Source organism: Gavialis gangeticus, unplaced genomic scaffold (genome assembly GCF_001723915.1).
Source record: "Gavialis gangeticus isolate Ggan-Ray unplaced genomic scaffold, GavGan_comp1, whole genome shotgun sequence".
In the NCBI taxonomy this organism is placed as follows: Eukaryota; Metazoa; Chordata; order Crocodylia; family Gavialidae; genus Gavialis; species Gavialis gangeticus.
Window position 1 is genome coordinate 112,571,587 of NW_017729025.1, and position 12,451 is coordinate 112,584,037.

Here is a 12,451-nt window from a genome sequence, read left to right on the forward strand (position 1 = left end):
TCTGAGGGCTCTTAAAATGCATCTTCTGCACAGATAGAGGGCTATACTCCTTGTGGTAGATGCCCTATGCTTCCAGAGCAGAGCTCTCTTAACATAATCCTACTAAGGTCCTAGAGTTTAGGCGATGAGATGTATGTATTTTTTTTTTTTTTTACAAGCTTGTTTGTGATCTTAAGGGATCCTGGTTTTCTCTGTTTTAAAAATTGCAGATTCTCAAATAATAATCACAAGTTTCTTTGTTTGTTTGTTTTTTTTAACTGCCCCCCCACCCTCATTTTTCTATGATTAACATAAACACCACTATATGTGGAGTGGAGTGGAGTGAGTGTGTGTGTGTGTGTGTGTGTGTGTGTGTGTCAGTTGAACACAGTTTTTTTTATTGATTTATATTTATATTTTTCAGCAATTGGGAAGCCTACCAGTGCCTCAATCACTATAATAAAATAAATTCTAAATACCTATAAATTTTCATATTAGAATTTTTTCTTTGGTTTTTTCAGGGAAAATCAGAGCTTCCCCTGCTTGCTTTGCTCACCAGGATGTGGGTCCAGCTGCAGTTGTGCCCTGCTTCCCCCCCCGCCCCCCCCCCAATGCTTTGGGGCATTGAGCAGCCCTGATATGCTGGTGCCCCTCACTCTCCACCCACAACCCCCTGGACTCTGCTGGTGCCCCTCACTTCTCACCCACAGCCCCCCACCCCCAGCCCTGCCAGAGGACCCCAGTTTCCAGAGCTATGGGGCCAGGGACCCAGGTCCATAGCCCCATGCCTCCCACAGCAGCAACCAGGCCCTGGCTGCCACCCATGGGATGTGGCAGGTGCTGCAGTGGAATGGAGTACAGAGCTTGGCTCTCCCTCCCCCATGGGCAGCATGGGCAGAGAAGAGTCCATCTGTGGGGAGGAGGGTCAGGGGCAGGTTGCCTGCTATAGGCTCAAGTGTGGGGGCAGCTCCCTGCCGCTGCATGCACAGCTCAGGTGGGGCATGGTGGGGTATGTGCTCCTCAGATTTGTGCATGAGGTGGGTGCAGGCTGCAGCCTTGGTACCCCTCCCTTCTGCCCTCTTCCCCAGGGCCTCTGGGGCCCAGTGGGTGGGACCCTGTGCAGTAAGGCAGCGTGAAGTGAGGTGTTGCTGCTGTGAGCCCCACACCACCATGGCAAGTGATGCCCTCCATGCTATCCTCTATGCTGCCACTCCCACTGCTGCAGGGAGGGCAGAGGGGCACCTTGCCATGGCAGTGTGGGGCTCCAAGTAGCAGCAGTAGTATCAGTCATCACCACCCTGCTTCATCCTGCCATGCCAGGTCCTGCCCGCTGGGCTGCAGAGGTCCCAAGGGGAGGGCAGCAGGGTAGGGAGTCCAAGCTTGCAGCAGGCAGCCCACATCTGCCCTACACACACATCTGGGGGGCACATGCCCCCCTGGGAGTGCACACAGCAGCAGGGAGCCAGTTCTCCTTCTCCCCCCACCCTATGGATGAGCTGCCCATGGCTCTGTCCTGCTCCCCGCCTGGGCCCTACAGCCATGCATTGCAGCCCCATGCACCACCAGGCTGGGCAGCACCCCCAACCCTGTCCAGCTTCCTCCCTCAATTCTACCCCATCCATCAAAGTTGCCTGCAGAAGCTGCATGTGTGTGCACACATGCACATCATACTCCCTGCCTGATCATCCTCCTCCCACACCCCCTGGCCCCTTGCAGGCCGGAGCTCTGCCAGATTGCAAGGGGGGACCCACTGCTTCCCAGGTTTTTCTCTTTTTTAAAGGAGAAAATCTGGGGTTTGCCACATTTCACCATGGTGAATGAAAGACCTGGATCCCTGATGATCTTCAACTTGGACTGTGTTTTGTAGAATGTGATCTAGGGTACAGATGCAAGTTAAATTTTTTTCATGTGATCTGGCCTCTGAAAGCTCTCTACGTGCATGGTTACAGGGTGCTTTTAAAATGGATGATTGTTTGACAAATTAACCCTTTTTAGAGTGCCTGCCTTTACTACCTGATTTGAAATGGAGCACCTTAAGGAACTTCTATACAGTTCCCTGTAAGGGTCAGGTGTTATGCCCTTTGTCTGCTACAGGGAGGAATCGGAGTTTCCTCCCCCTGCAGCAAGGTAGGGAGGGGGAGAGCTGATGTGCTCCCTGCTTGCCTGGAAACAGCTGGCTCAGAGACCCAGCTGGCATTCATTCTCTCATGGAGGGGTGGTGGGGAGGACTCGGGGACTGAGCTCTCTCCTTGCCAGTGCTTAGGGACACTCCTGTTTTGGGGGTGGAGGGTCACATTTGGAGCACTCCCACGCATAGGCAATGCCTTTTTTTTTTTTGCTGGAGAGGGGCCTAAGACGTACCTCCCCACCATCCCCCCTGGTGGCACAGCTAAAGCAGAGCCAAGTGGAGTCTGTGGTAGGGTGGGGGCCGAGGTAGGCTACCTGCTGTGGGCATATTGCTGGCACCTGAGCCTATATTATCTTGCTAGGTTTCCTAGTGCCTCCATGTAACTGAGTAGGATCAGGTACAACTGTGGAATTCCACAGGTGATGGGTTTGGTTTTTAGAAAGTACACTTTCGTAGTTCTTGAGGAAGAGTTGAATAATTCTGAACATGTTCCCTGGATTCCTGCCATCTCTCCAGAGCAGGATATCTGTATACATGATAAACAAACAATGCTGAACAAATAGTGCTGAATGCTTTGGAAAGGTCCAGAAGTAGGGTGATGAATGTCTGTCTTCCATCTACTGACAGCAGGAAATAATCAGTTATTGCTACCAAATTTGGTACCATCCCAAGCTGGTCTCAATTAAGAATAACTATTCTGAACAAATACTTATTGTGCAAATATCTGTGTTTTTTGTGTCACTTTGGCCCATGTAGGAATGGAGAAAAAGCTGCGTTGATTTGTTCCATTTTTATTATGGTAACTCCCCAGAAACCTCTCTTCATGGATTATTTGTTTTGTTTATCCTGGCTAATAGGTTAGACTGGATTCTGAATAGGGATTATGAAATGGGATTACTAAAGAGTGGAAGGGTTTATCCATAAACTCAGGAAATTTTTCTTCCTGTCTCAGAATCCAGGAATAATTAAGTCTAAATGTTTCCCTGCAGAATCCAGAGTACTCTGTGAATTGGAGAGGCACAGATTTTAAAACAATAGATTCCTGGCTTTACATGTAGTTGGTAGCTGAACAATGCTATCTGTCTTGCTGCCTTTCTCCTTTTCTCCCACCCACTTCAGATACGTTAATAGAACTGAAATATCATGCTGTAGAAAATAGTATCCTGCAGTAGAAGCATCTGGCTCCTTACAAGACTCAACTAATAGTTTTCAGAGCTCTGAAATTTGTGCTTTGTCCTGTTCTTTGCTCCATGCCCCACCCACCCCTCCCACTCTGGTGGGGGGGGGGAGGGCATTGTTTTGGTTTGGGGATTTTTTTAAAGCTGACCTATTGCAGAGTCTAGAAATCTGTCACCAACTGTAAATAGGGTCCAGGTGTAAGTATGTCTTTGACTCGACCTCAAGGTATATCTTCATGGTACTAAAAGAAATCTGTGCAAGTCTTCCAAGTCACAGTAGGTCGTTGTCTTCATAAGCTATCTAGTGATCTGGGGAGGAAGAATTTTTTATAAAACAACTCTTTACATTCCTTACAATAGCATCATCTTCACCTGTTCAGATGCTTTAATGGTACTTAATTAAAGCTTCTTAATTTTTACATGATGCTTAAAGAAAACCTGATTAGAAAGTATTTTCTAAGCTTAAGCATGCTTAATGATCACAGATATCAAAAAGACCTATTTTCCTGAAATGGGAATAGTCTAATGCAGCATTTTCTAAAGTGCAGTGTGACCTGCCCCGCCCTTCTCTCCAGGGGGGCCCCCAAAAGGTTCCAGGAGGGAGGAGGGCATGTTTGAATCATACTGGTAAATGTCCCCCAACTTCAGACCCACCCACTGCTAAGGGGAATTGGAGGATGCATTGACAGCAGCTGAAGTAGAGGGACAGCTTTACTGCAACAAGGTGCAAACTCACAAAGTGGGGAAGTGCTGGTGTACTAGATAACACATGGGACTGTAGGCTGTATTCTGGGCTTTGCCACTGATTTTCTGTGACTTTGGGCAAGTATTAGCCTTGCATATTGTAAAGGGAAATAGTATTTACCATCATTTTTGCAGGAATGTTGCAAGAATTAATGCTAGAAAAGTACTCTGACTTTCTTGTAGTAAAGACCCTCTGGAAGTGCCAAACATCAGCATGGTCAGTGTTTATTGTTCTTATACATATTTTTCAGAGGCCCATCACAACAGGTCACCATCTTTGACTCTTTGCTCAGGATGTGTGGTCAGGTAGGAATTACCATAGCCCAAAGCTCTGAGAAAATAGGAACAGAACAGCTACAGGAGCTGCCTTGTAAGACTCTAGTTGCCCGTGTCTTTCTAACTGGTCAGCAAAAATGTTTCCTTTGGTTTCAGATTCTGCTGTCCCAGCACTGCTGTGCATTCATTTTTATTTGATAGCCGTTGAGATTTTTGCTTAATAAAATATGACTGTAGACTCTTCCATTAATTATCAATAATGCCCATGTTTTTGTATGAAGTGGTGGGGGACAAAATGCAGAAACAATATGCAGTGGCAGGATGACCTGTGATTGAGACCTTCCAGTTTTCTGTCCTCCCTCTTATTACTCCTGCTCAAGAGTCTTTCCTTCCATCTTCCTCTCCTTTCTATTTTTAGGATAACCCTCAACCTTTCAGCTTTCAGAAACTTCCCTGGTCCACACAAGTGATATTTTATGGCATGTGGCAGACCATAAATGGCCATTGGTCTTACGGGTTTTTTGTTTTTGTTTTTTGTTTTAGCCAAAGTGTCTCCTAAGCTGCAGCGTGGCTGACTTTTCTCAAATGCCATTTTGACAGATATAGCCCCATCCTTCATTCCTTTGTCTCTCTGTATGCCAACAAGGTGGTTTTTTTTTTTTTAATATAGGAGAGGCATGGATTCCATAACAGTATTGTTTTTTCTTGTGAGACTTGCTTGGCAGTGATTAGTTGTAAGGTAGCAGAAGTGCAGGGAGCATGTTCCTGTCTTTCCTTTGCCTCCATTTTCTTTCTGTTTGGTTATGCTGCTAAGAGTTTTGACACTAATATATTCTAGCTGTGGAACAATAAGAATTCCTATTTTACATTTTTAATGTATTTCTAACTATAAAGGGTTTGGATTATTTTTTCTCAGACTAAAATTTGAGATTAGGACTGCTCTTGAGGGGTTTCTAGTTGATAATGGGGAGAGCCATTGTCCAGGAATTCACAAAACATTTGTTGAATCAGAAGAAATTTTACTAAATGATGCACTAAATAGAAAAAATACTGGTGATTTCTGTATTTTCTATGCACACGTACTGATGTCACAAAATTTAATGTGTAATACTTTTTTTTTTCCAACTGCAAAACCAATGTTTCTCCCACCTAAAATATGTAAGACCATACCAATGCTAGTTGAAGTACTCCCAGTGATTCATATTGATATGTATTGGAAAATTTAAATCTGCTTCCCAATTGTAAATAAGAACTTGAATATATTCCTCCTGTAAGTATAAATGAATTATTTAAAGCTTTGTTTTGTTTTTATTTTAAATCTCCATCTTTTTGCACAGAAACTCGAGCAGATAGAACAAAGAAATTGTTCAGACACTACACAGTTGGATCATATGACAGCTTTGATGCTTCAAGGTAAGATGTCTTCTTTTTTAGTTAGCAATGTTTTGATTTATAAAAGATTTGTTTTATTTTTGAAGACAGGCTCTAAATCTTGGTTTTGTAAATACTGTATTATATTAGTATATTTTTGTAAGGGCTGGGCCTTTGAAGCTCAGGCAAAATAATTGACTCTACTAATGCTGCAGTTTTTCTAAATAAAAAGAGTTGAAGCTCTTTTTTGCAAGGTGCTGAGTGTTCCCACCTGCCACTGCAGTCAGAGGGTAGTTTGAGTTGGTCAGCATTTCAGAAGACCAAGCCTTTAAAGATTCTTTTCCACAGTTTAAATAAAGTATCTGATGACAAGTTCACAAGCCCTGATTTAGGGAGTCGCAAAAGATATTTTTCTATTTCAGTTTTATTTAAGTGGTGCTACTTGACTGTAAACAACTTTTTCATCTACGAAGTAAAAACTGGCTTGTATTTAGACTTTATGCTTACTCTTTCTATAACATCCATGCTGCCAAAGGTGTTCACCCTGACCGTAGGTATCTTCCGGCAGGGAGGGTGATCTTTGTAACATAGGAACTCTTTTATTTTTTACCATCTCCTTGGGGAACTTATGGTGACATACTGGAAAGATTTAAATGTTCCCCTTATGAATGTCGTCTTCTGTCTCCTGGCTTTCTAACTAACCAGAAAAAACATATTACCTAGGCAGATTAAAAGTTTTGAAGTGCTGCAGTTCAACGAAGATGTTGATTCATGCAGCACACTTTGCATAAAATATTTGCTAATAACCCGACACACATTTTCATAGTGTGATTACCTGTTTCATCTTGGTCCTGACAGTTTGTGTATATTTTGCATTTCATATATACACTCCTAAAACTAAGTGCTGTATATTTAAATCCTTTTAATAAAGTAGTTCATGACCAAGTTCATCACCCTTCCTGTTCCTCAGTTGACATGAACTATTTAAACAGTGGGGGGTTCACTGCATGTGGGAGTAGACATGTGAAGAGCACACAAGTCTGCACTTCCAAATGCTTTGGAACTGTAAACAGTGGAGGTCCAATTTTATGGACTGACTGCCTTTACCCCAGCCAAAGTATACTACAGCTAGGGGGCAAAGGCTACAGAGAACTACCTTTTTATGAACAGCCCAGATACAGAGACCAGGATGTTACTTTATCACTGCACAAGCATAATGTAGCCTAGTTAAGTTTTATCATCTGAATTCTGTATACTACATAAAGAGCAACAATGACTGTTCTTTATATTAAATATTAACTAGTTTTAACGTTACATGAAAGAGAGATCCAGGGGTGGTTGTGGTGTGTGTTGGGGTTTTTTGCTTGTTTATTCATTTTTGTCACTTCTTTTTTTTTGGGTGGGGGCAGGGGATGGAGATCAACTGGTGGTCTATTATTCTGTAATCCTGTGTTAATGATAGGGCTATTTCAGTTCTATGAGATGGAGTTGGTCTACCAAAGGAAGATGTTGTAGTTGCCTAGATGTGAGCATTTTATTTCAGAGATGCAGACTAGAGCTAGTGGAATTTCCTAACAATGTCTTTCATTGAAAAAATAGCTTGTTTGAACTGATTGCTATAAGGAGGTCATGGTATTTTGCTTACCCTCTCTTAAGGGTCTCAACATCCTGTATGAATTGGAGCAAAATGCACCCCCTCCCCACCCTAAATAGCTAATAGTGTAGTGTTAAGAGTGCATTGTGAGAGACTCAAAGGCTAGGGACAGACATTACACAGAAACTGGTTTAAACCTGTAACAGAACAGATGTTCAGTGCATATAAAGCTGGGCTGGGTGGGTCTCTGCTCCATAGCAGAGCGGGGCCCTCCCCTCTGCTCCCTGGCTGGAGCTCCGGTAGAGACTGCAGACAGCAGGATCTGCCTGGCTTCTCCCTGCCCTACTCCTCACCGCCCTCACCACTTGCTGCTCAGCAGGGATTTCCCCTCCCCCATTTTCCACAGCACAGATCACAGCCCCACAGAACCTAGGTACGTGGTATGCTAGCTAAAGCTGAGAGATGTCTCTGTGTGCATCTCTCTCCAATTTCACAGGGACAGCCAGACAGCACAGTAACAGCTTAGGGCCATTTGGAGCTGATCAACAGGTAAGCCAGTATGCTGTTTAAGAAGAGTTTGAAGTAATAGAGCCTACTGTTTTGCTGATGAAGTGATAATCATTATCATCAGTCCCCTGCTGGCTTTCTGGCCTGTCAGTTTGCTTCAGTTACGGAGCTTGAAAAATTCCATATCATCACCAGATGCGTGCACTGCACACCCACCCTTTCCATCCCTCCCCTTGCCTCGGAGTGCTAGCAGGGGCCTGGGGGGCCTGGGGTCTGGCAACACTCCTGCCCCTTGAGCAACCAGCAGGGAAAAGCCTGGGACCATGCAGGCAGACCTCCCTAATCGGAGAGTCCTGCTGGAGCCTGGCCATGCCCCTTCAGCTCAGCGCTGTGGAAGAAAGGGAGGGCTACTCTAGTGTCCTCTGGCTTCTAGCCTGAGCCACTGCAGGCACGTGCCTGAATTTCCTCAGTCCAGAGAATGTCTGTCTAGTTACAAACCAGTTCAGCCTAGCCAGGTTAGTCTAACCTGCAAAGATTGAATCAATTCAGGCTTTTTGAATGTCTGTCCCTACCCAAAATCAAGTCCATGACCTTGGTCCCTCACATTCTAGTTGCTGAACTGTTGAGGTATTTGCTAGTATGGTGCGAGTCTTCTCTGTCTCATTCTTTGAGGGTGAGGCAAGGGTTATGGAAAACTTTGAGAGGTCTTGAATCAATCGTGGTGTGGATTACGATAACTTTAATCATAATTTTTTCTAGTATGGGAAAACAATTTTGCACTCATCTGTAATCTTGAATGCCTGTTTTGTCGAGTGAAAGGGAAAATTTTTATACAACTAAGTAATAAAAAGGTGGAAAAATTGTCATTAAATGATAGGCCAAATTCTGTTAAGATAAATGCACTAACTTTTATTTATTTTTATGTGGAATTTACCTAACCGTTATTGGTTAAAATATCAAATTTGAGCTATTGGCACAACACAATGAGGGAATGAAGTGAACACAGTCTCCCAGGTTCATATAGTTTAATTCTGTTAGCATATTTAAAGCAAGACATTGTCCATCATCCCTCAGGCCCATTTAGGAATAAATATTAAAACATTTATGCAACAGTCTTTTAAATGTTAAAACAATTTATTTGAAAAGTTGCAAAATTGTTGATGACTAGTTTATAGTGATTTGTCTAATACTGGAGTCAAATTTGACTTTGTTTGTTTCTGCCAATACAAGACATTGTATTCTTAGCTAATTACTTCAGGCCATTGAGGGGATTCTGGGCCAGGAGTTCACGTATCATCATGGATTGCTGATTATTAATACCTGAATTGACTTTTTTGCAGCTGGGGCAAAGGAGAAGAATAAGTTGTACTATATAAGCTTCTAAGATAGTCAATATATGGAACAAAAATTAATTCCGAGTAATAACTGGCAAGCAGAAACCTCAGATTACCAAGCTAGACCTACCACAGGCAATGACAACCTGGGTATAAAACAAACTAAAGGTAGAGCTAACAGGGAACCACAGTAAACCTGATTGAACAGACACAGAAGGGCTCTCCTAACGGAACAAATGTTGAGGTGACAACACATTCTCTATATTAATATAAGCATGTTATAGAAAGACTGTACAGCAGATTTATTTGAAATGAGCTGACTGGGGCCTCATCTCAGTTTTTTTGCAACTGGAACTTTTTGAGTGGAATTGGCTCTTTAAATCCTTATGGCTGCATCCAGGCGAGCACAGCCATGCCACAGATGCATCTGGCATCGCATATCATACATCCATACATTCAGCGGTTCTCCACAATGCAAGGTAGCAGAGTGGGGGATTGGCCCCAGGAAACTCCCTCTTCCTTCCTACCCCCCCCCCCCAAAAAAAAAAAAAAAAAAAAAAAAAAAAAGAGAGAGAGAAAAAAGCAGAGCAGCGCATGTGAGCGCAGCATGCATTACCCAAAACCAGAGCCTGGCTGGCTGGAGCCATGCTCCAGTTGCCAACCAAGCTCTGAGCAGCAGGATCACCACTGCTGCAGCCTCAGGAGGCCTCCAGGCCCCAGGTAAGGCTGCAGCCCCAGTGCTGGCCCCAGCCCCCTCTACTCAACCCAGGGTAACCTGCCACGCACCAGAGGGCATGTGACATAGGTGTTCCCTGGAGACAAGTAGCAGTGGCACAAGGTGTGCCACTCCTTGTCCCCAGGGGTAAAAAAATGTGCCTGCTCATAGGCTGAGTCCAATGTGTGCAAATCAGGTATTTGAGATAAATGGTACCTGCAGCCTGTGGGATACACTTGTAGAGGCACAAACCCTAGCAGCACAAAGTTGTGCTGCTGCTTTGTGCCCCATTGCATGCCCCTGCACATGTGCTTTGACCTGCAGGAACTTGTCCTGGGTAGGTGAGGCTATAGCCAACATCAGTATTACCTCATGTCCTGGTGCAGCAGGGGTGCAGATCTGGCAGCACACAGCCTGGCTGGCAGTGAGAGCATTGCTCTGGATGGTCAGCCCTTTGTTTGTTCCAGTGCACATTACTGATACATGGTCAGTGCCACTTGTTTCCTTAGAGGTTTTTTTATCAGGATTTCCCAGTAGCAAATTTTGCCACCACACTGCAAACTTGCAGTGCGGCAAATGTTTTCACATTCCCTATGTGTAATATGTGGCACAACAAAGCAGTTTGTTGTGCGACAAACTGCATGCCCCTGCATATGGGGACCTACCATGTAGGTGCAAAAAGAAAGCTCGAATTTTAAAACTTGACCTGTAACATAGACATTATGTATAAAGGCCCAGTAGGATTGGCTCTTTAAATTAGGAGGGCTCTATAAAGAAAAGAACTGTAAAAAGAAGCAAGATGTTGGACTAATACAGTCTTTTTGCTGCTTGCAAAAAACAAAAGAAGCGCTTTACTGGAAGAAGGAGCGTATTTGGTTCCACCCAGCTCTGCAGCATTTGTATAAATTGGGTGCTTTGGGGCTTTTTGGCCCTTTTTATCTAATACCAGAACCAATCAGCTATTAGATAAAAAGGCTAAAATGCCCCACTGACGTGCTCGATAGATTCAGATATTGGGTGAGCTGGGTCCTACTAGCATGCCACCTCTTCTGGGTATGCTGTGGGCTTGGCAAGGAGCATGCAAAGTTTAAAGTAAAGCTCTGGTTTGTTTGTTTGGGGTTTTTTTAGCTTTAACATCTGCAAGCAGGTTAATAATACAACATACCATTGACTGACTGCAGCAGCCTTGTTTCTGACGCACGATTTCCCAATTTTCACCTTTAACTTTTTTGGTCAGTGCAAGTAATTTCACAACTGGGAGAGCATAATGTATTAATAAGGGGCATAGCTTGCTTTGTTTTATAACCCATACATTAAGTGAGTACTTCTTTTTAAACAGTAGCTACATTAGGAGACATGTGGACTGTTATGATTATGTTTTAGAGGACAGGATTGAACCCAGAGCACTGAGAAGACTGATCCCAGTCAGAGGTGACTGGGTATTGCATGTATCTTAAATGCTGAAATGCTTTCAGTAACTTAAATGCTGTTCTGGGGGGCGTGGAAATCGCCCTTCACTTTTTGCTGTAGCAGAGCAAAAAAGGCACAGAGTAAAAAGGAGTTTAGTACTAATTTAAGAGTCCATATTAATTGGCTGATTCACATGCACCAAAAACCATGTATGCTGCATTTTCTCATTTTAGGAAAAGATTCAGCTTGAATAAAGCATGCACTTTCTTGTGAGCCATTGCACCCATTTCAGCTTTGCACGGGAGGTTGGTTATCCATTATGTAGTCATGGATTCACAGTTTAAAAGGTACAGGGTATAAGCTAAGAAACATGGAAGAAGGCCATGTCAACCTTCCACCCAAAACAAATCTCCATTACATAACTTGCAAAATATGACAAGCGAAATTAAGTAGGTGTACCACACTTCCCATGCTGTAATGATGGATAACAGAAGAGCCACAGTGTCCAAAACTTATGTTAAGTATCAGGAATGTGGCATATTATGGGGTTTACTTGATAGTAGTCTAAGTGTCTGGACAGTCATGGTGGTGGTTGTCTTAATGTTACCTTGCACCCTGTGGCTACTATGTTTAGGGTTTGTTTGTTTTTTTATCAATGATTTCTGGAACTTCTCAGTAAATTACATATGATGTGAAGGTGCTTCTAATTCAAAAAACTAGCTTTGTTTCTTCCAGCCTTTGTAAATCACCATAGTAAAATTAACATGGATACAATGACCAAACTAAGTTAGTTGCAATCAAATCATTTTCAGCTCACTTACTAAGTTGTTGTGTTCAATTTACCTCAATCACTTTCCATCAAATTTAATTCTGACAGATGGACAGAGAAGATCAGAGGTAAGGGAAAAGAGTTGCACTGTTGCAATCAAAAGTAAATGGGTGAGCATAGAATTGTAGATGTCATTGGTCAATGGGAATAAACGCCCATGTTGCAGACGTGCGGAGCAAGGTGAAGCCTGGGGAAGTTCAGGAAATGGACAAAATTTCTGCCCCTCTTCCCCTTCCCCAACTTGGTAGGACAGACATATGGGTAGCACCCACATCCAAGTGTGCTAGTGTAGAAGCATTTTTTTTTTTTTAAAGGTGTGGGGGTGGGAGTGGTTCTGAATGGGACTTCAGGAGGCCATCTAGTCCAACTCCTTGCTCAAAGCATGA

General features: G+C 43.5%; 1 protein-coding gene across 4 annotated transcripts in view; it reads left to right on the forward strand.

Annotated features, from left to right (window-relative positions):
* The window catches only part of SHANK2 (SH3 and multiple ankyrin repeat domains 2), an 856,646-nt gene that overhangs the window by 564,795 nt on the left and 279,400 nt on the right, over positions 1-12,451 (forward strand). For all 4 annotated transcript variants that reach the window (XM_019519421.1, XM_019519422.1, XM_019519423.1 and 1 more), the window contains one exon: positions 5,643-5,718. In XM_019519421.1, coding sequence (XP_019374966.1) covers positions 5,643-5,718 — 76 coding nt within the window. The remainder of the gene's footprint in view (positions 1-5,642; positions 5,719-12,451) is intronic.